Raw genomic sequence first — 26,003 nt, 5'->3', positions numbered from 1 at the left:
TTCATGTACATGTTTGTGTATGGCCATGAGTTTTCGAGTTAACTCATTTGGGTAAATACTAAGGAGAGCAACTGCTGAATCCTATAATAATATACTATATTTAATTTTGTAAGAAACTGCCAAACTGTCTTCCAAAGAGGCTTGTCCCATTTTGCATTCTCAGCAATGAGAGTTCCTGTTGCTCCACATCTTTGACAGCATTTGATATCATCACCCTAATAGGTGTGGAGTGGTATTTTACTGTTGATTTAATTTGTAATTCCCTAGTGAAATAATGCTGGACACCTTTTCATGTGCTTATTAGTCACTACATATCCTCTTTGGGGAGGTGTCTACTCTGATCTTTAGCCCATTTTTCTCACTGGGTTGCTTGTTTTCATATTGTTGAGCTGTAGGAGTTCTTGTATTTTCTTTCAGTCTTTGGCTTGTCTTTTCTTTTTTTTTTTTTTTTTGGCCACACCGGAGGCATATGGAGGTTCCCAGGCTAGGGGTCGAATCAGAGCTACAGCTGCCAGCCTACACCACAGCTCACTGCAATGCCAGATCCCCAATCCACTGAACCAGGCCAAGGATCGAACCTGCAACCTTATGGTTCCTAGTTGGATTCGTTTCTGCTGTGCCAAAGTGGAAACTCCATCTTTTTCATTCTCTTAACAGTGATTTTGTAGAGAAGCTTTTGATGAAGTCCAACCTATCAATTTTTTCTTCCATTGATTGTGCTTTTGATGTTGTGCCTAAAAACTCCTTGCTAACCCAAGGTCACCTAGATTTTTCTCCTGTTATCTTCTTGTGTTTTACATTTAGTTCTATGATCCATTTTGAGTTAACTTTTGTGAGTGGTGAAAAAATCAGTGTTTACATCCCTTTTTTTGCATGTACATGGGCAGTTGTTCCAGCACCATTTGTCGAAGACTTTCCTTTCCTTGCTCCATTGGGTTCTGCTCCTTTGTCAGAAATCAGTTACCTATATTTAATGTGGATCTACTTCTTGATTCTCTTAATTCACTCCACTGATCTACTTGTGTGTGTGTATACACACACATATATATTTTTTTGCCAATGTCACAGTCTTGGTTATGGTAGTTTAATGAGTAGCTTTAGAAGTCTTGAGGTCGGGTAGTATCAATACTCTTTGTTTTCTTTGATTTTATTATTTGTGTTGGCTATTCTGGCTCTTTGTCTCTCTATATAAACATTAGAATCCATTTGTTAATATTCACGAAGTAATTTGCTGGGATTTTGATTGCGATTTTGCTGAAGCTAAGGACCAAGCTGGGAAGAAATGACATCTTAATAACATTGAGTCTTCCTTTCCATTGAGCATTTATTCATTCGTTTTGATTTCCCTTGATTTCTCTAATCAGAATGTTATTGTTTTCTTCATATAGATCTTGTACAGATTTTGTGAGATTTATTTTTAAGAACTTAGTACTTTTTTTTTTTTGGTGCTGATGAGGACTGAATAGGTGGGACACAGATTTTTAGGGCTGTGACATTAATCTTTATGACACTGTGGATACATGATACTATGCTTATGTCAAAATTCACAGAACCGTACAAAGAATGAAGCTTAATGTAAACTATGGACTTTTAGTTAATGTGTCAGCATTGGTTCATTAATTGTAGCGAATGTACCACACTAATGTAAGATGTTAATGAAAGGGAAAACTGAACCAGGGAGGAGGGGGCAGTATATGGGACTCTATACTATCCTGTCAATTTTCTGTAAGCCTAAAACTGCTCTAAAAAAGTCTAACTCTAGCCCTATTTAAAAAAAAAAAAAAAAGTACTCATTCCAAATGAAGTGGAGCCCCTGGTGAAGTCTTCCAATGGTTCCTTCTTGTTTACAGGATCAAGCCTGCAGTCTCTCTTCAAGCAAAGGAAGTCCTCCACAGCTTGGCTGCTTCTGAAGTCCATGGGCCACTCTACCCCTCTATAACATAACACAGCTGCATGGACTGCCTCAGGGTCCACGAGGGCCTCTGGGGATTGCTCCCTTGGCCTGGTAAATCGTCTCTTCCTGGCCTGGTCTTGGAAATGTCTTGAAGAAGGTTCTGAAGATTTCAATTTGGTAACAGAGAAATGATACCAGCCCACAGCACCTGCTTCATCACATCACCTGTTGTGCTTCTGACAGTGTCTCTTCCCTGTCTGTCTCCTGTACTGAAACTGAGCTTATTACCCTGCTGGCTTGAGCCTGGTTCTTTCCAAATGTACAAAGAATGTAATCACAAAATTTCTCTAGGGAAATTCTTGTTCCCACGGTACTGAACCATAGTTTCCAAACTGTGCATTAAGGCACCTTAGGGTACCAAAGCAAAGCAATAGGGAGCACAGTAGGATATTTAAACTTTGAGAGATACTCAGCATCTGTTGGCTACCAAGAGAACTACTAGCTCAAGGTGGATCGGAGTTTCATCATTAGATCGCACTACATTCCTCTGGTTATGGCATCTTTGAGAAGCTGTCTTTTTAGTGGTTGCTGTGATACGAAGCAAATGAAAATCAATGTGGAACAGGAAATGAGGGTGGCAGTGTCCAATCTGATTAGAAAAGCTGATAAGTTTTATAGCGCTCAACAAGCACAAAGATTCCATTAGTTATTGTGGTTATTTAAGAATGAACAAAAAGTTTCTTCTAACTTGTATGTATTATTGTTTTTAAATGACTTAAGTTGGTAGGACCTAGATTCTTAAAGAGATTTGGGCTTAACTAACAAACTGAAATGTTAGGTATTTCTTTTGGCTTGGGGGGTGTTCCACAAAAAACTACAAGACACTAATGGTTCAGCGTGAGCTGAGAAAGTCTGGTCTAAGAAATCCTCTAAACCAGGGCCAATCAAGAAACTGCAGGTTGTGAAATCAATTTAGTGGGTTATAATCAACATTTTTTCTCCTTAATAAAATAGAATGGCAAATAGAACACACTGAATGTAGCAAGGGTAAATACTGTATAAAACTTATGTTCATTATATACATACAAATTAGCATGGGTCTCATGGATCACAGTGTAAAATGTATATTTCTTATTTGGATTCCAATTTTGAAAGTTTGAAAAAGACACTAAGACTCCAACCTCCTTATTTTAGAGATGAGAAAACAGCCTAAAGAGTGAAAGCTGATTACTGCAAATCACAGTCACTGGAGCTGTGCTCTGCACTTGGCCCTGCCAGCCGGGGTGGCCACTATCCACAGGACCCTCCTAGGCAGGCCTGCCTATTCCACCCAGCAGAGGTGTGGTTAATCAGTCACAGAGCCACAGAGGCAAGAGAGATATCCTCACTTTGATCCCGAGACCCATTTGCACCCCACAAATGTCACCAGCCACACCTAGAACAAAATGGTTTTAATCAATTGCGTCACCCTCACTCTTCTGGGAGCGGAGCAACAAAAAGGCTCGGCTCCTGCCCCCAGAGGACAGTAAGGCTTATGTGTCTCTCCACACTGCAGGGCCCAGGCTGGGCTGGCAGAGGGCAGGAGGCAGGGAGAGAGGGTGGGAGGCAGGGAGAGAGGGAGTGGCAGGTGGCTCGAACAGAGGAAAGCAAAGGGGCCCCTGCTGGTCCTTGGGCCCCAGGGCCCAGCTCCAGTGCTCTCGCTCTCCCCTCCCGGCTGGAGAAAGGTCGTGGAGAAGATACAGGGGAGCAAGTCCCAGCAGCAGGAGAAGCAGCAGCAGCTGTTTCCTTCACCAATAAATATACTTCATTACCAAGCTAGAAAGAGGGGTGGGGAGAGGGATGGGGTAGGGAGGAAGGGGGAGAGGCTGCCACCTGTGTTGCTGGGATTAAAGCAATGACGAGCTGGGGCCAGACCCCCCACCACTATCTCTGCCACCCCCTCACTCCTCATCTTCTTAAAACTGTGAAAAAGCTTTTACACGGCCCTGCTGTCTCCAGGGCTTCTCTGAAGCCTGACTGAGAGGAGGCACCTGGCAGAGAAAGGGGGGGAGGGAGGAAGGGAGGGAAGGAGGCCGCTTCTCCCCAGAGGCTGCAGCTGGAGGGCTGGAACCAAGTGAGTGCTGAGGGGACTGGGGAGGGAGAGGGGAGGAAGGATGAACCAACTACCAGGAGCAGCTCTGGAGTTGAGAGCCAAGGGGGCAAAGGGGGAGGCTTGGTGAATGGTGGGGTGACTGCTGCATCCAGTGTAAAGCTCACGCTGCTGAGGAGGGAGGGGGCTGAGTTAGGGACCTTCCCATCGAGCGGCTCAGGAGACCCACCCCCCTTCCCCCAGAGCAGCAGGGGCCAGAGAAAAGCCATCACTTCTTTGGTCTTTGTGGCGGCTCAGCATGTGGGGTGGGAGGGAGGGCAGAGGACCTGGAAGGCCCCTAGCAGGGAGTGCCACCTCAGCGAGTAGGCCTGGCTGGGAGCTCTGGCAGAAAGGTCACAGTGAGGCCGAAGAGCGCCCAAGGGAGGGTGGTCCTCCAGAGTCTGGGAGGGCTGGACAGATAGGTGGGGTATGGTGCGGTGCCCCACCCTCTGCCAGGGCCCTTGGGAAAGGTGGAGCCCCCAGAGGTGGCCAGTGAGAGCCTACACAGGACCCAGAGCCAGTGCCCGGGAGGAGGGCAAGGAGGCTGTACTGCAAGGAGGCAGTGGCCTGGTCCAGCCCACTCCAGGGCTCCCTTCCTTCCTTCTGCTTCCAGCGTGACAGTGGCTCTGGAGGGAGAGGGGGACCCTATTCTTTTTCAGAAGCTTCCCTGAAGACCAGGAGGGAGCTAGCCTTGCCGGCCAGGGGCAGGAGTGGCAACAGGTCAAGGCTAGTCCTTATGGACTGGGAATTCCACTCCCCTTCCTGCTGCCAACTGAGGGGAGGGCAGTCCTTGAAGACAGCTTCAGCCCTTGCCTCCCCACCAGAGGCGGGCCAGAGCTCTCCAGGGACATGGAAGTGGGAGGTGGGGGCATATAGAGGGGCTTCCCCTCCTGCTCAGGGCTGGGGCCAGTCAAGGGGCAATCTGCCCCAAAGTCCGAAAGCTAGCAAGTTGCAGCATCCCCCATCCCCAATGCCAAACTAACAAACAAAACAGGGAAATGAAAAAATGGGGGAAAGGGGAAGACAAACCAAAATGGAACCCCCTGACCTCCTGCCTGGTGTGGAGGATCCAGCCAACAACAGGGGCTGGGGACCAGGGCCAGGAGGGTCTAGCTGGGCCGGCACTGCACCTGGCCCTCGGAGCTGTCCTCATCGTCGGAGGCCCCGGCACCCCCACTGCTCAGGCCTGTGATCCGGTAGCCCATGTTGAGCAGCATCACCTCCAACGGGTCTGCATTCATGCGCCGCTGGTTGGCCTGTGAAGCGCCCTCCATGTCCTCCACAACCCGGCCTGTGAGGTCTTCACTCTGGCGGGGAGGGACACCAGGAGACACTTGAGTGGGAGGCACACATACTGCTGGGAGTTATGTGCAGGGGACACACACACACACACACACACACACACACACACACACACACACACAGCTATATACATGGAGAGGGTAACCCTAACCCTAACCCCAACCCCAACCCCAACCCCAACCCCAACCCAGGAGGTGTCTACGGGTACACCCACGTGTGTAAATGGGGAGAGGGGAATGCATCCTGGGATCTACCCCCCCAACACACACACCAGGATGTATGTGAGGGAGATGACACATCATGCGGGGCCACACATACTGGGGGGACCCACGTGATAACACACATTGTGAGGGGAGACAACACACTGGGATACACAGGGGAGAACACACAGAGCAGGATATACATCGGAGTCCCTGCACCGGAAGACAAGGAGGAGAGACCACATCCAGATCTACGGGGGGTACAGACCGCGCAGGGTCATAGAAGGGGGGAGGGTTCACACGAGGATATGCTGGGCACACACACTAGACGCCGGGGGGGTGGAGGTATAGACACAGTGTGCCCCCCACCCTGCCAACTCTTCTGTTGCCACGCCTCCAAGTGATTCCTTTATCCTCCCTACAAGGGAGGGTCCTGTTGGGCTCCTCTTTAAAATTCATAGGCAATTGCCCCTGCAATTAGATATCCCTCTCTTCTGTTTTACCAGCTGGGAAGGGGGAGGGTGGAGCGAAAAGCAGGGGCGGCCTCAGCAGGGCCCACCTGGCTACCCACACTGGGAGTGCAGGGGAGCACGCTGTCCTAAGTGTCCCTGTGGGCCAGACACACCACAGGCCTCACTTCTTTAACCCTCGAAACAACCTTCTGAGGGGGTGCTGTCATTCCCATTCTAACGCACACCTGATAGACACCAGGCTCAGAGATGGATGAGTCCCTCAGGCAGTGAGTCAAGGGACCAGGATTCAAACTCAGACTCTAAAGCCTACATACTTTTCCTGTGTCTGAGGGCCTGGCCTCTGCCCAGCTTCTGGGGAACACAAGGCAGCCGTCTATGAGGACAAGGTGCCTAGGGAGCCTCTGAGGTATTGTTCCCATGAGGTGGATGGAGCTGCTCTGGGTGCCTCCCTGCCCTCCTGCAGCCAGGCCTCCGTTACTGTTTCCCACATGCGAGTCTCACCTTGGCAGCAGCTGGCTCAAGGATATGCCCCTGGAAGCGCTCACTTCATCTGGAGCTTCCGGAACTTGCTGGCTCCTACCCTGATGCTTCCCTGGGCCCTGGGGTAAGAGCTCACTCATCCCAGCAGCTTCCAGCCTCTGCATGACTCATGCCCCTTCCCAACCCTCACGGGCTCAGCTGGAGGTCTCGCCCAGAGCCCATCCTTCCCCTCCTCCCCATCTGGCTTCTGTCACCCTGTCTGCATCCTCACCTCTGGCCGGGGGTTCCAGAGCCGCACAACAGGGTCGATGCCACTGGTGGCCAGGAAGCAGTAGCTGGGGTGCGGCTGCAGGCAGTTGACGATGGACTCGTCCCCCTGGAGCACGCGGACCAGGTTGGTGGTCTCCTTTTCCCAGATGAAGAAGGAGCCATCGTCAGAGCCACTGACGATGTACTGAGCGTTGCTGGCAGGGGGGCAAAGGGCAGGGAGGTCAGGTGGGGTACCGCCCTGCAGCCTCAAGTAGAGGCTGTGTGGCTCAGGGAAACGGGGAGCAGGGACTTCTGGAGCCACTCGGCGTCTTCACCTGACTCAGAATTCCCTCGTACACAGTAATCCCCTCCATACTACAGAGCCCTGTCACTGTCACTCGGGGTCAGGGACTGCCCGGGTCCCTCTAACTCACTCTCCTCCACAGTATCTGATAAGCTCCTGGGTGCCAGGACCAGATCCTACATCTCTTGGGCCTCTGAAACACTTTTTTTTTTTTTTTTTTGGTCTTTTCAGGGCCATACCCGCGGCATATGGTGATTCCCAGGCGAGCGGTCTAATCGGAGCTACAGCTGCTGACCTACGCCACAGCCATAGCAACACAACGCCAGATCCAAGCTGCATCTGCGACCTACACCACAGCTCACAGCAACGCTGGATCCTTAACCCACTGAGCCAGGCCGGGGATTGAACCCGCAACCTCATGGTTCCTAGACGGATTTGTTCCTGCTGCGCCACAATGGAAACTGGCCCCCCGCCCCCGCCTTTTCTTTTTGTTTTGTGGAAACACTCTGGCCTAAGACAAGGCTCAGCAGCCCGAGCCTTCCTGGATCCAGACCCCCCAACTCCTAACCATCTGCCCTCACACCACGGCCATTAGAAGGGCTCCTGATGGAGAGTCCTGATTTGCATTCATGTATCTCACCTACCCAAAGAAAGCACATCACCCACAAAGGCGGGTTAGAGGTGATGGTGTCTGAGACATGGGCTCTGTCCCTCAGTACTGGGGCCCAGTTCCAGGCACAAAAGACTGCCAAGACTGCCAGCCTCTGAGGGCGTTTGTCTCTACCCTCAGCAGGGGAAGGCCCCAAGCAACCAGATAAAGACACCAAGCTCTGACACATGGAGACCGGGGTGGGGAGGGGGTTAAGGAGGAGGCCGGGCAGCGTGCTGGGCGCTTTCTGGGTTACCTCGTTAGTCCTCCTTATGGCCCCTGAGGTGGGGAAAGCTGGCATCATTTTATAGATGAAGAAACTGAGGCCCACAGAGGTGAAGCCATTTGCCCAGGGGTACAGAGGTAAAGCTGGGATCTGAGACTCTTTTCTGAAAGCATTATGTCCCCATGTCCCCCCAACCTCCAACTGCCAACTGGGCTGTGCCCTCCTCCTCTTCAGTGCCTCGGACCTGCCAAAGAAATTGGCCTCCTTGATATCCGTGGTGGTGTTGCAGTGGCCACAGTAGCGGAACTGATAGTCGTAGCTTCGCTCCCGCAGCACCATCTCATCCTCTGAGATGGAGTCTTTGCGGCTCGTGCTGCGGAGGCGGACAGGGCCGCCGCCACCACCAGCTCCCTTCTTCTCTTCTGGGGGCAGAGAACAAAGGAAGATAAGAGGCCTGTTCACCTCTCCCCTCCCCACCCTTGACCCTGTGTTCAGTCCAAGTAGTAAGCAGCACAGGGCTACCTGCCTCTACCCCTCCCCAGGAAAACTGTGAGCACTGTGCGGAAGAAGCACTGTGGATCCTGCCCTTGAGGGTGTTCAAGAGGAGACCTCTGATGCCAGGAGGGCTTGGCGCAGGTCCTGAATAATGTCTGGAAGCCCCAAGAATGCACAGGCCCCAGGTCTGTTTCTGTGGAGGTGAGAGGCAGGGAGGAGAGAGTGGAACACTGCCAAGAGAGCTGGAGGGGCTAACTTTTCTAAATAGATCCACCACTCTGAAGGCAGGAAGGTCCAAGCTCTCCTTCTCTAGCACACAAGTTATCATGGATCCCAACGGAGGTACTGACGTGTTAGGGGCCTTGGGTAAATCTTACCACTATTGCCAGTGACTTGTTCCTGCCTGCTTCAGGGGTCTGGCATGTGCTGGCCCCTGTGCCAGGAGGCAGGAACTCTTGACTCCCACAGCTCTACTACATATCAAGCTAACTCTTCCTCTCCAAGCTCAAGATCTCAGCCTGTATGTCTCTTCCTCAAAAACCCCAGACAGCCACCAACCCCCCTCCTGCCCCCCCGCCCCCCCATCTACATCTTATCAGGTCCCCAGGACATCCTCTGTTTTTCCTTCACTGCTTGGTTCCTTCACTAGGCTATAGACTCATGAGTACAGAAGTTCCATTCGACTTGTTCCCAGATGTGTTCCCAGGACCTAGCACAGTACCTGGCACTATTCAGACAAAGGAATCAATCCGTGGTTAGTGAACTGCAAAGCAGACAGGGAGGATCCATGTCTGCCCCACTGAGCTCCCCTCTCAAGTTTATCACTCTCCAGTGCCAGCCAGGTGAGCTGGGCAGGGCCTTAAACGCTCTCGGTGCAGATAAGGCAGTAGCAGAGTCTGTGCTTTGCTCAAGGTCACAAGGTTACACATGGCAGAGCTGAGACTGGAACTGAGGCTCCACACCTGTGCCTGAGGCAGTTCTACTGCCCTGTGTTGCTGTCTCTTCTGCGCCCCTGTAAACTGGAGCCAGCACACCAGCCAAACCACCCCCCCGCCCCCCCGGCTCCGGCCCAGACCCCAGTGGAGGGGCCAAGGCCCTGTCAGCGAGCAGGAGAGAATGACCTTCGAGGCACACTGGGCTCAGCCGACTCCTATCCTGAGTCCTGGGGGAACTACATCAGGTGCCTTAAATGTGCTACTGCTAATCCTCATTTCAAAGAGACCAAGTGGCTGTCTCGAGGTCACACGGCTTCTCAACCAGTATCTGAGCCCAAGGTGCTCCAACCCAAGAACTATATTCTCTCCAGAATGTCACGCAGCACGTCAAACAGAAAGAGTGACAGCAACCCCTCCTCAGTGCCCACTCACCACCATCATTTTTGGAGAAGAGGGCGGCCGTGATGTCGCGTCCCAGTGCATCACAAGCGCTGCTATGGGCCTGCTCCGGGAACTTCCCTTTGAAATCATCCAGGCACTCCAGGGCCTCAGCCACGTACTTGAGCTCAAAGAGGCATCGGGCCAGGCGGAAGTGTGCCTTCAGGTGGCATGGATTTAGGGAGATGGCCTTCAGGCAGTCCCTCAGGGCATCATAGTGGTCACCATCCCTGGGAAGGCAGGGGAATATGGCTTGGAGGTGGGGTCACATGGCAAGCAGGGAGTTCCCACTCGTTCTCCTTCACTTTCTATGGCCACCCCAGCCCACCTTTGAGAGATCTCAGGGCAAGGGTACTTGGGGGTAAAGAGAATTCGGGCTCAACCCAGGCCTTGCTCACCAGGAGACAGAATATGTTAAAGAGGCAGGGCAGGGAGTTCCTGCTGTGGCTCAGAGGGTTATGGATTTGACTAGTATCCATGAGGATGCAGGTCCGATCCCTGGCCTCGCTCGGTGGGTTAAAGATCTGGTGCTGTTATGAGCTGTGGGGTAGGTCACAGATGTGGCTTGGATCCCTCATTGCTGTGGCTGTGGTGTAGGCTCAGATTTGACCCCTAGCCTGGGAACTTCCAAATACTGCAGGTGCAGCCGAAAAATAAAGGAAAAAAAAAAAAAAAAGAGACAAGCCAGGAACCTGGAGGTCTTGGCAGGGTAGGAGGTGGGAGGTGGGTGTGTGGCAAAAAGCAGTGTCCGGCTGCCCTCTGCTGGACACAGAGTGCAAGTGCATACCCAGTCATCCCAGGCACCCGCAGCTCTGCAGCAGAAGGCCTGGCATCTTGCCTGCCTCAGGCTCCCCAAGCCCTCCTTCTCTCCTCCACTGTCCACCTCCTCAAATCCCCCCGGCTGGCCTTCAAAGCCATGTCCAAGGCAGGGGGCCCTCAAGGGCAGTTCTGTGGTCTGAGGAAGCCAGAAGTGCTAGGCTGGGGACTCAGGCTCTGACCAGCAGGCAGCAAGCCCTCAGCCAGACCCCCCTCTGTCCTGGCTGACTGATCCACAGCAGCTGTGGCCTCTACCTCCCGGGGCTGGAGGATGGGGCCTGACAGTCTGGCAGAGTCAGTTCTCTGGAAGCTGATGGTGGGGGGTCAGGCAGGGGGTGCAGCACACCAGGAGCGCCACATCATCCACTCTAACTTCTCCAACTCCCAAGGCATGGATATGCGGACGTGGGGATGGTTTTGGGGGTGGGAACTGGGGGAGAGGCCAAAGAAGCTCCTCTTGCTCCTGTCTTGTGGCAGAATATAAGATACTCATTTCCCACGTTTCATCTGGAGAGCCAGGTGGGTCACGGGAGCTACTGCTCCTTTAGGAGCTGTTTTTTTTCCTGCTGGGCTGAGGAGGGCCTAGGACCCAAGTGTGCTAAGCAGCACTCCCCAGAACTAAAGTCCCCTCCCCCAAGGCATGGCTCACAAGCCTCCTGCATGGGGCCGAAGCAGCCCTGACTGATGGGGGAGAGGGCTCCCTGAGCCTCCTCTCCCACAGCACTCAGAGGGAGCATCAGGTCCCTGCAGCAGCCACGCTCAGTCCAGGAACAAGCAGCCCAGTCCGGCTGGGGGCCCGCAGGAGACAGAGTGCTTCGATGGCATGGCCTGCGTCAGAATGAGTGGCTGTGACGAAGGAGCACGCGCTGTTTGGAAACCCAATTACCGCCTGCAAGGTGCCCCTCAGAGCTCCTGGGGAGAGCCAGACCAGAGAGCAGCCAGGAGCCAGAGGGTGACAGCTCCCACTGCATCCAGGAGCAGATGGCAGCCCTGGGGAGACTGGCCTGGGACAGAATGTGACATTCTAGGGGTCACTGGCAGGCATGAGGGGATGGGGAGAGAGCAGGCTGGCCCAAGGGCTCACCCATCCAGACTCACTGCCAGATCAATCTCCCTGAAAAGACAGCCCTCAGCACATCCCTCTCCTGCTCAAAACTCTTCAGTAGCTGCCCATCATCCACTGAATCGAGGCCAAAACGCCACCGCTCTGCATTCCAAGTCCTTCCCAGGCTGGCCCCAGGCTACCTCACAGACTCATCTCCTGCCAGTCCCTTCCAGAACCCTCTGCTCCAGCCAAATGGATTTGTTGTTCTGCAAACAAGCTCTTCAGTCAGTCCCCCACCCCCACGCCTTTGTTCACACCATTTCATCTCCCTGGGAATGTCCTTTCCCCACAGTCCCCTCCTCCTTTCATCTCCTCGTCTAAGCCTGCCCCCACTGAAAGCCCATTCAGACACCACATCTTCCTGGTGCTTCCCTGATCCCCAGTTAAAGGGACCTAACTTTGCCTGAAGCCCACAGCACTTCACCTGACCATTCAAAGACTTCCTGCTTCTGCCTCTTGGGTGACGAGCTATGTCCACATCTTTACCCCCTGTCCAGAGGCCGGGCACTCGGGAGCACAGCAGCTCAGAGTGCCAGAGCTTTGTTTCCCTAGTTCCCATGGCATAGCAGGGATTCAGAGCCCAAGCTGAAGGTACCATGGACTGGGAAACCATTAGTCTCTCTTAGCAAGAATGCAGGAGGGAGACAGCTCTCAGCCCAGAGCCTGGACGAAGTCGACTGCATTCTGCCCACCTGCTGGGACAGAGGAAAACACCCCAGGATGGCCCCCCAACTGTCATCTCCTGGGGCTGGCTGCCATCTGAGCCCTTGGCAAACTCCTGATGCCTGAGCTAAGACCTGTGGGGGTAGCATCTTCTCAAACCCCTATCTACCATCCTGCTGACTTGGGTGGGTTTCTTAAGCTTCCCTCTCTGGCCTGCCTAGCTGCAGCCAGACGATGGCACACCAGCTGGCCTGTCTGTCTGGGCAGAGCCGACGGATGCCAGACGGAGCAGAAATGGCTGTGGGCCCAGCTCTATCCATCTCCCGTCCTGGCCCTGGCTGGGGGATGGGGTCTGCCTGCCTGCTTGCCTGCTGGTGCTACAGGCAGAAGGGCTGGGGGCCCTGTGGGTCTCCAAAGATAAAAGCGTTTCTCAGGCTATGGACCTACTCCTTTACCTCCAGCCACTACAACCCAGCAAGACCCACTGTCAGTTTCAGATGTCTGGGATCTTGTTTGTGCTTGGTCTAAATAAAGGGTCCAAGAGCACAAGAGAGCAAGCCCCAAGGTCAAGGAGCTGCAAAATCATTTCAGACAGATACCAACTGAGTTCACCAAATGCCTCATTTCCATCCAGCAAGATTCTACTGCTCCTTCAAAGTCCACTTCAAGGCCCAGTTCCCCAGGAGGTGGGATTAACCATTTTCCCACTCCCTGCTTCCTCAGTGGCCACAGCACTTTATAACAAAGCACCAAATTGAAGCTACTTGTGAACATGCACCACTTAAGTGTGAGCTTTCTTTCTTTTTTCTCCTTTTCTTTGGTCTTTTCTAGGGCTGCACCCACGGCATATGCAGGTTCCCAGGCTAGGGGTGCAATTAGAGCTATAGCCACTGCCTACACCATACCTCACAGCAACGCCAGATCCTCAACCCACTGAGTGAGGCCAGAGATGAAACCCGCAACCTCATGGTTCCTAGTCAGATTCATTAACCACTAAGCCACAACAGGAACTCCATGTGAGCTTTCTTGATGCTTAAGACTTCTTGACTAATGTGTCAGGTGCCTTCCCACCACCAACCTGGAGGTGGGGAGGAGACACCTGGGCCTAAGAAGCCCTAAGAGGCAGCAGGATGTCACTGCTGCCTTCCCTGGATGCACCTTGGCTCCACTAGGCCCACTCACCACTTGCGCTTCATGTAGGCTGCAGCTCGGTTCCCGTAGAGCATGGCATTGTGAGGGGCCCTCTGCACGGCCTTGCTGTAAAGCTGAATGGCCTGGGTCCACTGCTGGCAGGCAAAGGCCTCATTGGCTTGCTGTTTCACACGCTCCAGGTATGGGGGCAGCTCTACCTGGGGGCTGTGGAGGAAGCAGAGCCAAGTTAGACCAACCACGAAAGGTCAGAGCCGTCCCTCGGGAAGTCTGCAGCCCTGCCTGAAGGCCTCTCGGTTGTCTTGGTCCCTGGGATCTGCACTGTCCTCTAGAAGAAGGCACCACTCCCAACTTTGGCCTGAGTTATTGTGATAGGTAATGGTCACAGTTCCAGATGCTCTGAGACAAAGGGGGGGGGGGAGCAAAACAAAACAGAGGGGGAGAAATGAAGCTGTCCTGAACAGGTTTAAGGAATTCTTTTTTTTTTTTTTTTTGTCTTTTTGTCTTTTTTTTGTTGTTGTTGTTGCTATTTCTTGGGCTGCTCCCACGGCATATGGAGGTTCCCAGGCTAGGGGTTGAGTTGGAGCTGTAGCCACCGGCCTACGCCAGAGCCACAGCAACGCGGGATCCGAGCCGCGTCTGCAACCTACACCACAGCTCACGGCAACACCGGATCGTTAACCCACTGAGCAAGGGCAGGGACCGAACCCGCAACCTCATGGTTCCTAGTCGGATTCGTTAACCACTACGCCACGACGGGAACTCCCCGTTTAAGGAATTCTTAATCAAACTCCTGGCCATGAAAGTGGCTGACACCACCTGCCTCCATGCTGAGCTGAACCTTGTTGGTTACCACCCAGTCCCTGCCATGGAGCTCTCGAGAGATAATTATGTTCCTTTCAAGGGCTAGAGGGTCTGGGCACCTCTGTATCCAAATCCCAACACACAGGGCCCAGCAGCAAACAGAGGCCAGAAGAGGCTGTAGAGGGACAAGTGTAACACGGCAGGCCCATCTGGGTAGAAGGGAGCTCAGTGTTAAGAGGACCCAGCCCCTCTGAGTCTAACCCCAGCTACTGTACCAAGGACCCAGAGTTTCAGTCTGAAGATGCCTAGAGTCCTACCAGGCAGAAGTGGTATTAGGACCACGAGCCACATTCCAGAAGCCCTTTTGGCCCAGGCCTGACTCTGGGGTGTGTGCCTATGTGGGGGCCAGGAGGAAGGTTTATAGGACATGTCCCTCCCTCCAGTCTGTAGTGGGGTAGGGGAGGGTTGGGCAAATCAGGCTGGCCTCACCTGACATGTCCCCTACTCTCAGGCAGCCGGAAGCCATTGCTGTGAAGGTGCAGGCCATTGGACACACCGTTGGACACACCATTGGTAGACATCTTGCCATTCTGAACTTCTGGCAGGGGATAGGAAGAATGAAACAGCAACAATTAGGAGAAGTCCTTCATTTCTCCCCAGCAGCCCTCCGGTTTCCATCACAAGGTCTGAGGGTTCCACTGTAGGGCTATTCTCCTGGGGTAAGATCCACTCCCAGAAAGCAAGCTCTGACGGACAGGTTAGGCAAAGGCTAAAGAAAAGCCTGTGCGCCCTCTGCTGGCTGGAGAGGGACACGGCCTCAACTTGGCATTCTCCTTAGCAGACGGTGGGGATGGGTGGGTGAGGAGGTGCCTACATCAACTGCAGGACCCAGGAGGAAGTCCATGAGGCGAGATCCAGGACAAGAAAGGAAGGGCAACTACTCCAGATCCTCAAGAGCCAAGCCATGGAAAGAATTTGCTTTTCTGGAGGGAAGTGAAAAGGGCTGTGATGCGAACCCCTTTGACAGACCTCTCTGACCTAACATTACCTTCCTTCTTACTGTACAAGGTTATTTCAGAGAATCTACTCACCCCCACCCCTTGACAGCCACACCTGTGGCACAGGGTCCCCTCTGCAGCTGCGACCTGTGCCACAGCTGCAGCAACACCAGATCCTTAACCTGCTGTGCTGGGCTGGGGATCAAACCTGTGCCATTGCAGCGACCAAAGCCACTGCAGTTGGATTCTTAACACAGCAGGAATTCTAAGAACGCACTCTTTTTGGAGGATTACAACCATAGCACAAGGTAAGGGGCCAGATTTGCAGCAGAGGGAGCACACACTCACGTGCCCCAGCAGAGATGCCCTGAAGGACACCCAACAGGAGAACTTACCCCCCGAGGAGTGGCATTTTCTAGGCAAGAGGAAGGTGTATGGCCGCTGCTTGTAAGTCAGGTCAAACAAGTAGACCTAGAATGCAGGGGTCAAGAAAAGAATGGACACTGTGAGGCGAGAATGTGGCTGGACCATGAGCAAGGCCTGGGCGCCTCTCAGGAACTCTTGGGTGTGGAGCAGGGAACAATCAAGTGAGGCAGGAGGGGTATGTCTACGGAGTAAACCTCAGGCAGGAAAATCTTTCCAGTTTCTGGCCCTTTGGGCAGATGGCTTGAAATACTATCACCACATGTGTAGGCTGACAAGGTCCTCAGAGGTCTCACTTCACAGATGGGAAACCAAGGCTCAGAGAAGGGAAGCAACTTGCCCAAAGTAACACTGCTGGTTACTTCCCTTGGTAAATATTATCTATTACTACTTAACATTTATCGAATTCTTACTTTGCTCCAGGATCTCTGCCAAGTGTTTCATATGACTTTTCTCATTTCATCTTAGAAACCCCACAAAAATGACTATTATCATCATCCCCTTTACAGATGAAGAAATGTAGGCTCAGAGGTTAATTAATTTACCCAGAGCCAAAAAAAAAAGAGGCATGTGGCACAGCCAGGACGTCTGGCTGGCTCCACACCACTCTGCTAGATTGTCTCCCTTCTCAGCCTGACGCAACCTTTAGGCCAGGTGAGGTGGCTCAGCAACCTGAAGCCAGAGCTCTCTTCTGAACTCAGGCGTCACCTCTTCTCCATCCATTCCTCTTGCCTTTTAATGTCATCAACAGTTTCACTTGCCAGGTCTCTCCTGTCTGCCTGGGATGGGTCACATTTCGCATCTGTCTCCCTCATGTTTATGATGCTACTCAGAGGAAGCAGTCAGTGAGTGGCTGGTAGAATAAATGAATTTATGCAAGGCTTACTAAATATCCTGACGGAGGATGTGTAAACAGCCTGCCATCATCAAAGCTGGTCCTAAACCACAGCCTGGCTGTGTGCTTTGAGCGCCAGGGTTTCCTTTTAGGAAAATATCAGATGCGGAAACCAAGGTTCAGAAAAAATGAAGAGAGTTGTTCAAAGTCATAGTACACAGCTAGTAAACAGAAGGCTGGCATTTGAAGACAGATCTGTTAGTTCTAAAGCTTATGCTCAAGGCCAGGGCACCTCTCAGGGAGTTTCAACAATGCCCTGGCATGTCCACATCTCGCTCTAATGTCATTTACAATGAGGATTCTCGTCGCCTCATGGTGGTGAACATGGGCTACACAGCCCTGGCTGACGGCTATGAGGGTGGGCTGAGGCAGAGCCCCTTTGGGCAGCTGTCCATACCTGCTCTCCTCCCATGTTGACCAGCAGCTCTGTGCCATTGGGGCTGAAAGTCACATAGGTGGCAACCAGCACTCTCAGACGGTTGTTGTAGTCAGGCAGCTTCACTGGCAGGTGACCTGCAGGGAACAGCCCAGTCAGCCTAGTGTGAGGCTTCCCATCCCTCCCCCGATGGGCAGGGAGTTGTTCCATCAATGATGATAGCGATCATCTTCATCATAAAAGCAGCACAAGTATCGAGCCCTTAGTATATGAACTGGGCCAACTGTTTCATGCGCTTTATCTCATTGAGTTATTACAACTCCACTTTACAGATAAGAAATTGAGACTCATCAAGGCTAAGTAATCTGCCAAAGGTCACATGATGACTGGTCAATGGCAGTCGGGATAAAAGCCCAGGTTTGTCTGACTCTAAACCTCTTGCTCTTTTTTGTTTTTTCCTCTTCTTTTCTTTTCTTTTTTTTTTTTTTTTTAGGTCAGCAACTGTGGCATATGGAAGTTCCCAGGCTAGGGGTTGAATCGGAGCTGCAGCTGCCAGCTTACGTCACAGCCACAGCAACACTGGATCCAAGCTGCGTCTGTGACCTACACCACAGCTTGCACCCACGCCAGATCTTTAACCCACTGAATGAGGCCAGGGATCAAACTCATCCTCATGGATACCAGTCAGTTTCTTAACCTACTGAGCCACAACAGGGCTTCTTAAGCCTTTTACTCTCTTTTTTTTTTTTTTTTTTTTTTTTTTGTCTTTTTGCCATTTTTTGGGCTGCTCCCGCGACATATGGAGTTTCCCAAGCTAGGGGTCCAATCGGAGCTGTAGCCACCAGCCGACGCCAGAGCCACAGCAACTCGGGATCCGAGCCGCGTCTGCAACCTACACCACAGCTCACGGCAACACCAGATCCTTAACCCACTGAGCAAGGCCAGGGGCCTCACCCACAACCTTGTGGTTCCTAGTCGGATTCATTAACCACTGTGCCATGAAAGGAACTCCCTAAGCCTTTTGCTCTTGAACACCATTCCATGCTGCCTTCCTGCCCTGCCCCAGAGAGAGTTAGCACCAGCCAAGAGTTGGGGGCCAGAGCTGGGCTGAGCCCTACCTGCTACGTAATACTGGGCTGCACCATCCGGAAGAGGCTTTTGCCGGTCACAGAAAGTGTGCACACCTGCTGAAGGGCTCTGCTTCATGCTCTTTCTGGTGGGAAGGCAAATCATATAGGTTACAAGGCCCAATATTACCCCTGGCCAGACCAGACCACACTCCCTAGACAAAAACCTAACTCTGTATCCCCGGAGAGATACAGGGGGAGGTGGGTACCTTCTTCCTTATCTCAGCATCCCCAAAGGTCCACCAACTAGATGGCCGTGGACACATACATCAAAGTGCTTTGAAGCAGGTCCTGCCAACTGTCTTGGTTCATGGCCACCCTATTACCCCCATTTTATAGATGAGGAAGCTTGGGCTCAAGGCCCACTCTAAGTCATGCATTGTGTCAAGAGCAACAGTGGTCACCCAAGTCCACAAGTGAAGGTAAGCAGGCCAGATGTTTCTGCACCTGTCCCAGGAGCTGCCCTGGTCTGGGACTTCTGTGGAGGTTCTGAGTATACTCTACTCTACTTTTGTTTTAAAAAAAGAATAAAGTAAAATTACATGTACAAATAAAAGCTTTACATGGGCAAGATTATAACTCTGTACATACACTCACAGTAAAAGAACAAGCAGAGAATACTACATATGCACAGTAATTTCTTTCAGGTGATGGATTATGGATAATTTCTAATACGCTTTTTGTATTTTCCAAAACAAGAGTGGGTTAATTTTTTTTAGTCACAAAATTTAAAAATCCCACCTCAAAAAGAAGGGGGCATGGCAATGAGGGAAAAGGGCAGCAGGTTCTCAGGGACCTGCCCACGGGAGGCCCTGCTCTTCATACCTGTGGTTGTGGATCATGCGAATGTCGTAGAGCCTCACAAAGGGCCCACTGGCCCCTACTGCCAGGCAGTTGTTGTCCTGGGGGTTGACGGTGAGGCACTTGGCCTCTACCAGCTGGCCACAGTACTCTGTCAGGTCAATCAGCACCTCCGAGTGTTTGCTGTTCTCCCGAAGGTCATACTGGCTGTGAGAGAGGACACACAGTTAGGGGATTGGGGGTCATGTTGGGGGTGTAAGGCAGGGAGAAGCCATGACCCTATATGCAAGGGGAATGGGAGGGGACTTGGACCTGTTTGTAAATAATAAGAACATCAAAAACCACCCGCACTTCTTGAGTGCCCACTATGTTCCAGGCACTGTAGTAGGCTTCTCACACATTCCGTTTTATTCTAACAACTTCTTTTTTTTTTTTTTTTTTGCTTTTTAAGGCTGCACCCCTGGCATATGTAGGTTCCCAGGCTAGGGGTCCAATCCGAGCTGTAGCTGCTGGCCTATGCCACAGCCACAGCAAGCCAGATCTGAGCCGCGTCTTCGACCTACACCACAGCTCCTGGCAATGCTGGATCCTTAACCCACTGAGCAAGGCCAGGGATCGAACCCTCGTCCTCATGGATCCTAGTTGGGTTCGTTAACGGCTGAGAGCTATGAAGGGAACTCCCTCTAGCAACTTCTTCTTCTTTTTTAGGGCTGCACCCACAGCATATGGAAGTTCCCAGGCTAGGGGTCGAATTGGAGCTACAGCAGCCGGCCTATGCCACAGCCACAGCAATGCAGGATCTGAGCCACGCCTGCAACCTACACCACAGTTCATGGCAACACTGGATCCTTAACCCACTGAGCGAGGCTAGGGATCGAACCAGCAACCTCATGGTTCCTAGTTGGATTCATTTCCGCTGTGCCATGATGGGAACTCCATCTAATATATTTTTAAGATAGAAACTGCCATACCTTTTCTAAAAACAGATATCAATATTATTGCTACTAAGTACTATCACTACTGACTACTAACACTTAGTGATAAATTGCTTTGTGTCCAGTATTGCCTCTAAGTGTTATACATGTATTATCTAATTAAATTCCACACCATCCCTAGGTACCACTGAAGTCCAAAGTTAAATAACTTGGCTGGACAACACTGTAGCAAGTGCAGAGCTGGGAAGACTGAGTTTTAACTATTTTGCTCTGCTTCTTGATTTTGGTTCTTAATTCTATTTTAAATCTAGTTTCTTGCAAGAAACAAAAGAAGTATGGAGGTGACAGAAAAGACAATCTGGGGATGATCCAAGAGCTACCTAGAAACACCAACTGCCAGGACAAGCTCAAGTCCCATCCAGGTGGTAAGGTATGCACAGCACACGCCCACTGGGGGACTGCTTTGCTGCTGGGAGGATGGGGAGAGCATCACCCATGGATTCACTCACCTCTACCTAGAGGTTTGCAATAATCTCTTCACTGTTCACTTTATCTTCTAAGCCATCCTCACCAGACTGCTCTTCCTAAAATATTCTTTTGCTACATCACTCTCTTGCTCAAAAAAACTGCAGAGACTCCTCAATACTTTTAGTTTACTTCTATCAAACTTCTCAGTCTGGTGTTCAACATGTGATTTCACTTACCTGTCCAAACTCGTTCCTCAGTTTTCTAAGAGTGGGCCACTTAGGACTATAGAACTCTGTGTCCTGCATGTGACACGTTACCCCTGCGTTCACAAACTCCGCTCAAGCTGAAGTGTTCACTCTGCTTTTCCTTGCCCATCCCCAAATCCTGTCTATGCTGGAAGGCCACCTTATGTTCACCTTCTGCTAGGACACCTTCCCTGACTGTGCCTGCTCCTAAGGGCTTAGCCTCTACCTGCTGCCCTGGCACAGTCTGGTCAGTCAAGGTCAACAAGTGCAAGGGTTGGACCCGCCACAGACTAAGTGTTTTCTGAGTACTATGCAAAAGTTTTACAGGCATTATCTCACTCTTAATGCCCAGGCCAACAAAAGAGATACTAAGATAGTTCCCACTTCATAGATGAGGAAATCGAGGTCTAGGGGTGAAGTGACTTGCCCCAGACACTGAATGACAGAGGTAGGACTTGACTTCGTCTGAGTTATAGTACATGCATGACTTAGATAGTCTTTCTCCTCTGTAACAGGGAAGAAGGCACAAAATCCCATAGGATCTCAAGGGAGGCCATTAAAGCAGATGGGGAGATAAGAAAATAGTCCTAAGGTCACATCTGAAGAAAGGAATTAAAGAAAGGCAATGAGACCATTTTAAGACAAAGGGACGTAGAGACAAAGGTGTGGCAGTACAGGCCAATGGAAAGGGGGACAGGACAGTCCACTTGACCATTTTTGGTTGGCTATCCCTATTCCAGGTAAATGCCCACTGATCAACTGTTCAAGGGAAATGTATCAAGTGACTTTATGTGCCAGGCATGGCGCAGGGCTCTGGGGACACAACCAGGGACAACAAGAAAGACATGGAGAAGACTGACAAGACAAATAAAAACTCTGAGAGTTTACTATTCAGAGAGAGAGATACAGACAAAAAAGTAAAGCAAGCAAATAAAATGAAAGAACTTCAGACAGTCATTCAAGTTACGGAGGATACAATTAGGGTACAGAGACAAAGAATAATGGTGGGAAGGCCTATTTTAGATAGGATGGTCAGAGAAGGTACTTCTGAGGAGGTGACTCTTAAGCTGTCTCCTTAGGGTGAGGAGGAGTTGAGAAAGAGCTGGACCTGAGAAAACAAGTTAGAGGGAATGGCAAGCGTGAAAGTCCAGAGGAGGCAGATGGTGCATCTGAGGTGGTGAGAAGGCCAGGGGGCTTGGCTGTAGTTCAGGAGAGGGTAAGAAGTGGGAAGGTGAAGAACAGGGTAAGGCAATGTTGCCAGCTGAGTTTGTCCACAGACAACTGTGCGGGGCAGACAAGTGAGGCCGGAACTCTGCTGGAGGATGGAGCCGGCCTGTGGAAGGAAGCTGCAGGGCAGATGGGACGGAGTAACTGACATGCAGTAGCAACAGGGGAGGCACAGGCCCACTCCACGCCTCAGGTCCTCACCGGATAAGCCCATCCTCAGCAGCGCTCCAGAACGTGTTGGGCCACATGGGTGCCGTGGCGATGCGTTTCACCCGGTTTGTGTGGTCTCCAAACATGTGGATGGTCTCCTTTACTGTCAGGTCGTGGACGTGCACCTTGGAGTCAGCTGCCCCCGTGATCAAGATGCGGTCCCCAGCGTGAGGCAGGAACTGCTCGGGAGAGATTGAAGAAGAGGTTGGCAGGAGTTGGGGGTTGGGTTGGCCTTGGAAGGAGACTAGCCTGGACTGTTAACACCTTCTTTCCCTCTCCAGGTCAGATAAGACAATGAGCTCACCCAAGTCAATCCACCAAGAAAGCTTTGGATCTTGAGCATCAGCCTATGGGCCTAAAGATCAAAATCAGGATGTACACCTTTACTCTGGCAGAGTGGTCCTGAGCTGTGCTGAGCCAGACTATGCAGGGAACCCTCTTCCTCTGATTCTCCCCAGGTAAGAGTTGAATGGATGGTAATCATAGCTGTCACCACTTACTAAGCAATTACCATGTGCCAGACATCAGGTATGTGATTTATCTTATTAATACTTACATAAATAAATAAATAACCTGGGGGTTAAGTAAACATTTAGTCTTAAAATGAAAAGGACTTTCAGTGTTTTAAAGGAGGGGGTGTTTTAAATTGATTCAAATATTTCTGGAGAACAATCTGGCAATAGGCAACAAAGACAGAAACTATTTCTATCTTTTGAGCCAAAACCTCCACATCTGAGAAATAATTCTAAAAGAAAAAAGGGGCCTGTGCAGAAATCCTCTGAGTAGTACTCCTTATAAGGACAAGTGCCAGAAATGGCTCAAATACTGGACTTTGAGGAAGGGCTGAGCATCAGGAGAATACACCTCTAAGTGGCTATTATACAGAAGGAAAACCCCATCATTCTGATGAAGTTGAGAACAAAACACTCCAGATTACCCATGGCAAGGACAAAATAGCCACAAGCCTAATTTTGATTAACATATTTTTTTTTTTAAAAAGGTATACCATTCTACTACCAGTGTTGAGGAAGAAAAATACTTGGCTATGCTGTTAGCTGAGTTCTTCCCTTCTTTCTTGAGTTCAAAAGATTGAATTATCTTTTTTTCCCTTAATTGAAAAGCTTCTTCCAACCTATAAGGGTGAATGAGGGCTGGATGGTGGGTGGGGATCTTTTTCTGCATTTAAACAGCTCTAGTCTCACTTAACTGAAACGGTCACCAAGAGCAACAATTCACTCTTTCCACATACACTTCTCTAATGGCCCACTAGGACAAGGGCTAGATGAAAGAGATGGAATTTAATAATTTCTAGAGACAACTAATAGTCTTTGATCCTGTTTGGAGACAATATATACTCCATGCACAACAGAAAAAAACAGGCAAGCCCTTAGGAAGAGCTTATGGCTGGGTCACACTCGTCCCACACTGTACCTGCCACCAGGGGGAGCTCGGGTGTTAAATAAATAAATCTGTGGTGTTTTATTACCAGAAGAGAGAGGAACCCTTTTCCATAACTTAAAAAAAAAAAAAAAAAAAAAAGAAAAAGAAAAAGAAAAAAAGAAGAGGAGGCTGACTATAAGTGCCTTGCCCAAGGTCTTAATATTAGGGAGTATCAAGGCCATTGTCCAGTGTTGGTCTCCGAACAAAACATTTTATATTCTATGACGCCAAACTGATGTCTTAGGTCCCTTCCCTCTATCTGACATCACAGATTTAAACTGGACCTAACATTTCTCAGGAGCAAAAAGCAGTCTCTGTTCACCATGCAGTAGGTGAGCCAGCACTGTTCTGTCTCTCAAATCACAGAAATTCATCAAGGATTGTTCCGTGGAACAGATGAGAATCAGAGCTTGGGAAAGAGGGTTTAAGGAGATTAGTATCCATGAGGATGTGGGTTTGATCCCTGGCCTCGCTCAGTGTCAAGGATATGGCATTGCTGTGGCTGTGGTATAGGCCGGCAGCAGCAGCTCCGATTCGACCCTTAGCCTGGGAACTTCCATATGCTGAGGGTGAGGCCCTAGAAAAAAAAAGTTCCCAATGAGGAGAACACCTCAGTGCTAGGATATTTACCATAACCTCAGAAGGCCCATTTTATCTTTTTCGGATAGCTCTAAGCATTAGATATCCCTTTCCTTCATCAGGCTCACATTTGCTTCTGTAGACCTATAGTCTCTAGTTCTAGGTCTGGGAGCAAAAGGGAAAAGTTCCATGTCACTTCCACATAACAGGTCTTCAGATGTCTGAAGACACTTGTAAATCTCCCTCGCCTCTCCTCAGCTCAGCTCCCCTCAACTAAGAAATCAGCAGACTCATTTCCTATGAAAGGTAGAAGAGCTAAAAGCACCTGTGCCAGGTACTTTTTTTATCAATCGTCACACTGAACTGTAACATCAATTCTTTTTAATTAAATTATTTATTTCCTTCCTTTTAAATGTATTTACTCATTTACTCATTAATGTAGATTATTTTCCTTAGCTACTTCCTTTTTGCAGATGGGTAAACAGGCTCAGAGAGGCCAAGTGATCTGCCTAGTTTACACAGCTTCCAGGAGGCAGGTAAGGGAGTCAAACACAGGTTGGTCTGCTATCGAAGTTCATGCTCAGAACCATACCACTCACATATATATTCACCTGGAGCTGGCCTCCAGGCTCTAAGGGATGGAAAAGAGATGGGGTTTCATGAGTCACCAGCAGATACTCAGACCACAAAGATGTGTGTGACCCCAGGGTACAGAGGACACACACATGCAAACACAACCCATGTGCAAAGCCCAGTCACACGTTCACTTGCTCTGTGGCTTATCCTGCTCACCTTGACAGAAAAGATATTTGCAGTGTGTCCTGTGTGCATGGAGAGCAGCTTCTTGTGGTGCAGCGGGTCCCACACAATTGTGTGCTGGTCATCGGAACCAGAGGCCAGCAAGCTGCAAGCAGAGAGGGGGAACAGTTTTGACCTCACCTCAAGTTCCTGGGCCCCCTTTTCTCTATCCCATGTTTCCCAGCTGATAAAGACGTAAGCCAGATTGAACTTGAAGAACAGGAGATGTCACAGAATGCAAGGTTATCTTCAAACAGTGATTGATTCTCTTCTAATTTGTCCTAAGAATTTCTCATTGTTCCTTAAATGCATTATCTTATTAAAAAAAAAAGGGGGGGGTTTGGACGGTCACCCAACCAACCTTTACCTGTCTGGGATTCATTATTTAACTGTGTATTGATAATGATGAACTACATTTAAGTATATAGGAGAGAGCAACAGTCTCTCCTCACTTAAGTCCAACTCTTTCTTTTTTTTTGGCTTTTTAGGGCCGCACCCGCAGCATATGGAGGTCCCCAGGCTAGGGGTCCAATTGGAGCTGTTGCCGCCAGCCTACACCACAGCCACAGCAATGCCAGATCCAAGCCGCATCTGCGACCTACACCATAGCTCACGGAAACACCGGATCCTTAACCCACTGAGCAAGGCCAGGGACTGAACCTGAAACCTCATGGTTCCTAGTCTGATTCATTTCCACTGAGTCACGACGGGAACTCCCCAACTCTTTTCCTTAGATCTACGAAGAGGAAAGAAAGCCCTTCTCCCAGTGCCTACACACCCTTCTCTAGCACCCCCTAGGTGCCAGAGCTCATACTTACTCTCCTTTCTCATTCCACTCCAGGCAGTTGACACATCCTGAGTGACCCTAGGGGAGTCAACAAAAAGACAGCCAGTTAGAGGTTCTCCTGGAGAACTCAACACAAGTGGAAGTGAATAGATAAACTGCAGTCTGTTCATTACTTTTTAAGGTCACTTGAGTTGGGCTATTATTTGTGGCTCAAAGCCGCCTCATTAATCCAGTCTTCAGTTACAGTTTATGGGTACTTTCCTCAAGATGCCTTTCCCGTCCCGTAAATTTGGGAGGGAGGCCTTCTCCTCCTGTGGACTCCTACTGTCATACTACATCATGGCTCTGTGTTGACATGGTTATGTGCTTCACCAGACTGAGTCC

General features: G+C 50.5%; 1 protein-coding gene across 11 annotated transcripts in view; it reads right to left on the bottom strand.

Moving 5' to 3' along the window:
• Window positions 1–3,330: 3,330 nt before the first annotated feature.
• The window catches only part of WDTC1 (WD and tetratricopeptide repeats 1), a 69,376-nt gene continuing 46,703 nt past the window's right edge, over window positions 3,331–26,003 (bottom strand). For 4 of the 11 annotated variants that reach the window (XM_084958106.1, XM_084958107.1, XM_084958105.1 and 1 more), the window contains 14 exons: window positions 25,651–25,697; window positions 24,827–24,938; window positions 22,007–22,194; window positions 18,955–19,137; window positions 18,121–18,215; window positions 17,024–17,139; window positions 15,704–15,779; window positions 14,800–14,908; window positions 13,540–13,713; window positions 9,768–10,003; window positions 8,150–8,327; window positions 6,749–6,941; window positions 5,153–5,329; window positions 3,331–3,679 (listed from right to left, as the gene is read on the bottom strand). In XM_084958106.1, the coding sequence (XP_084814232.1) occupies window positions 3,365–3,679; window positions 5,153–5,329; window positions 6,749–6,941; window positions 8,150–8,327; window positions 9,768–10,003; window positions 13,540–13,713; window positions 14,800–14,908; window positions 15,704–15,779; window positions 17,024–17,139; window positions 18,121–18,215; window positions 18,955–19,137; window positions 22,007–22,194; window positions 24,827–24,938; window positions 25,651–25,697 (2,199 nt within the window). In that variant the 3' untranslated portion in view covers window positions 3,331–3,364. 11 annotated transcript variants of the gene reach the window in all.

The sequence above is a fragment of the Sus scrofa genome, chromosome 6 (genome assembly GCF_054392235.1).
Source record: "Sus scrofa isolate SSC_HxYL_T2T_F1_AM1 chromosome 6, Sscrofa_HxYL_maternal_Yorkshire_Landrace_v2.0, whole genome shotgun sequence".
NCBI classification, from domain to species: domain Eukaryota; kingdom Metazoa; phylum Chordata; class Mammalia; order Artiodactyla; family Suidae; genus Sus; species Sus scrofa.
Note: the sequence above shows the minus strand (reverse complement) of the source record. Positions and strands in the feature narration are given on the sequence as shown.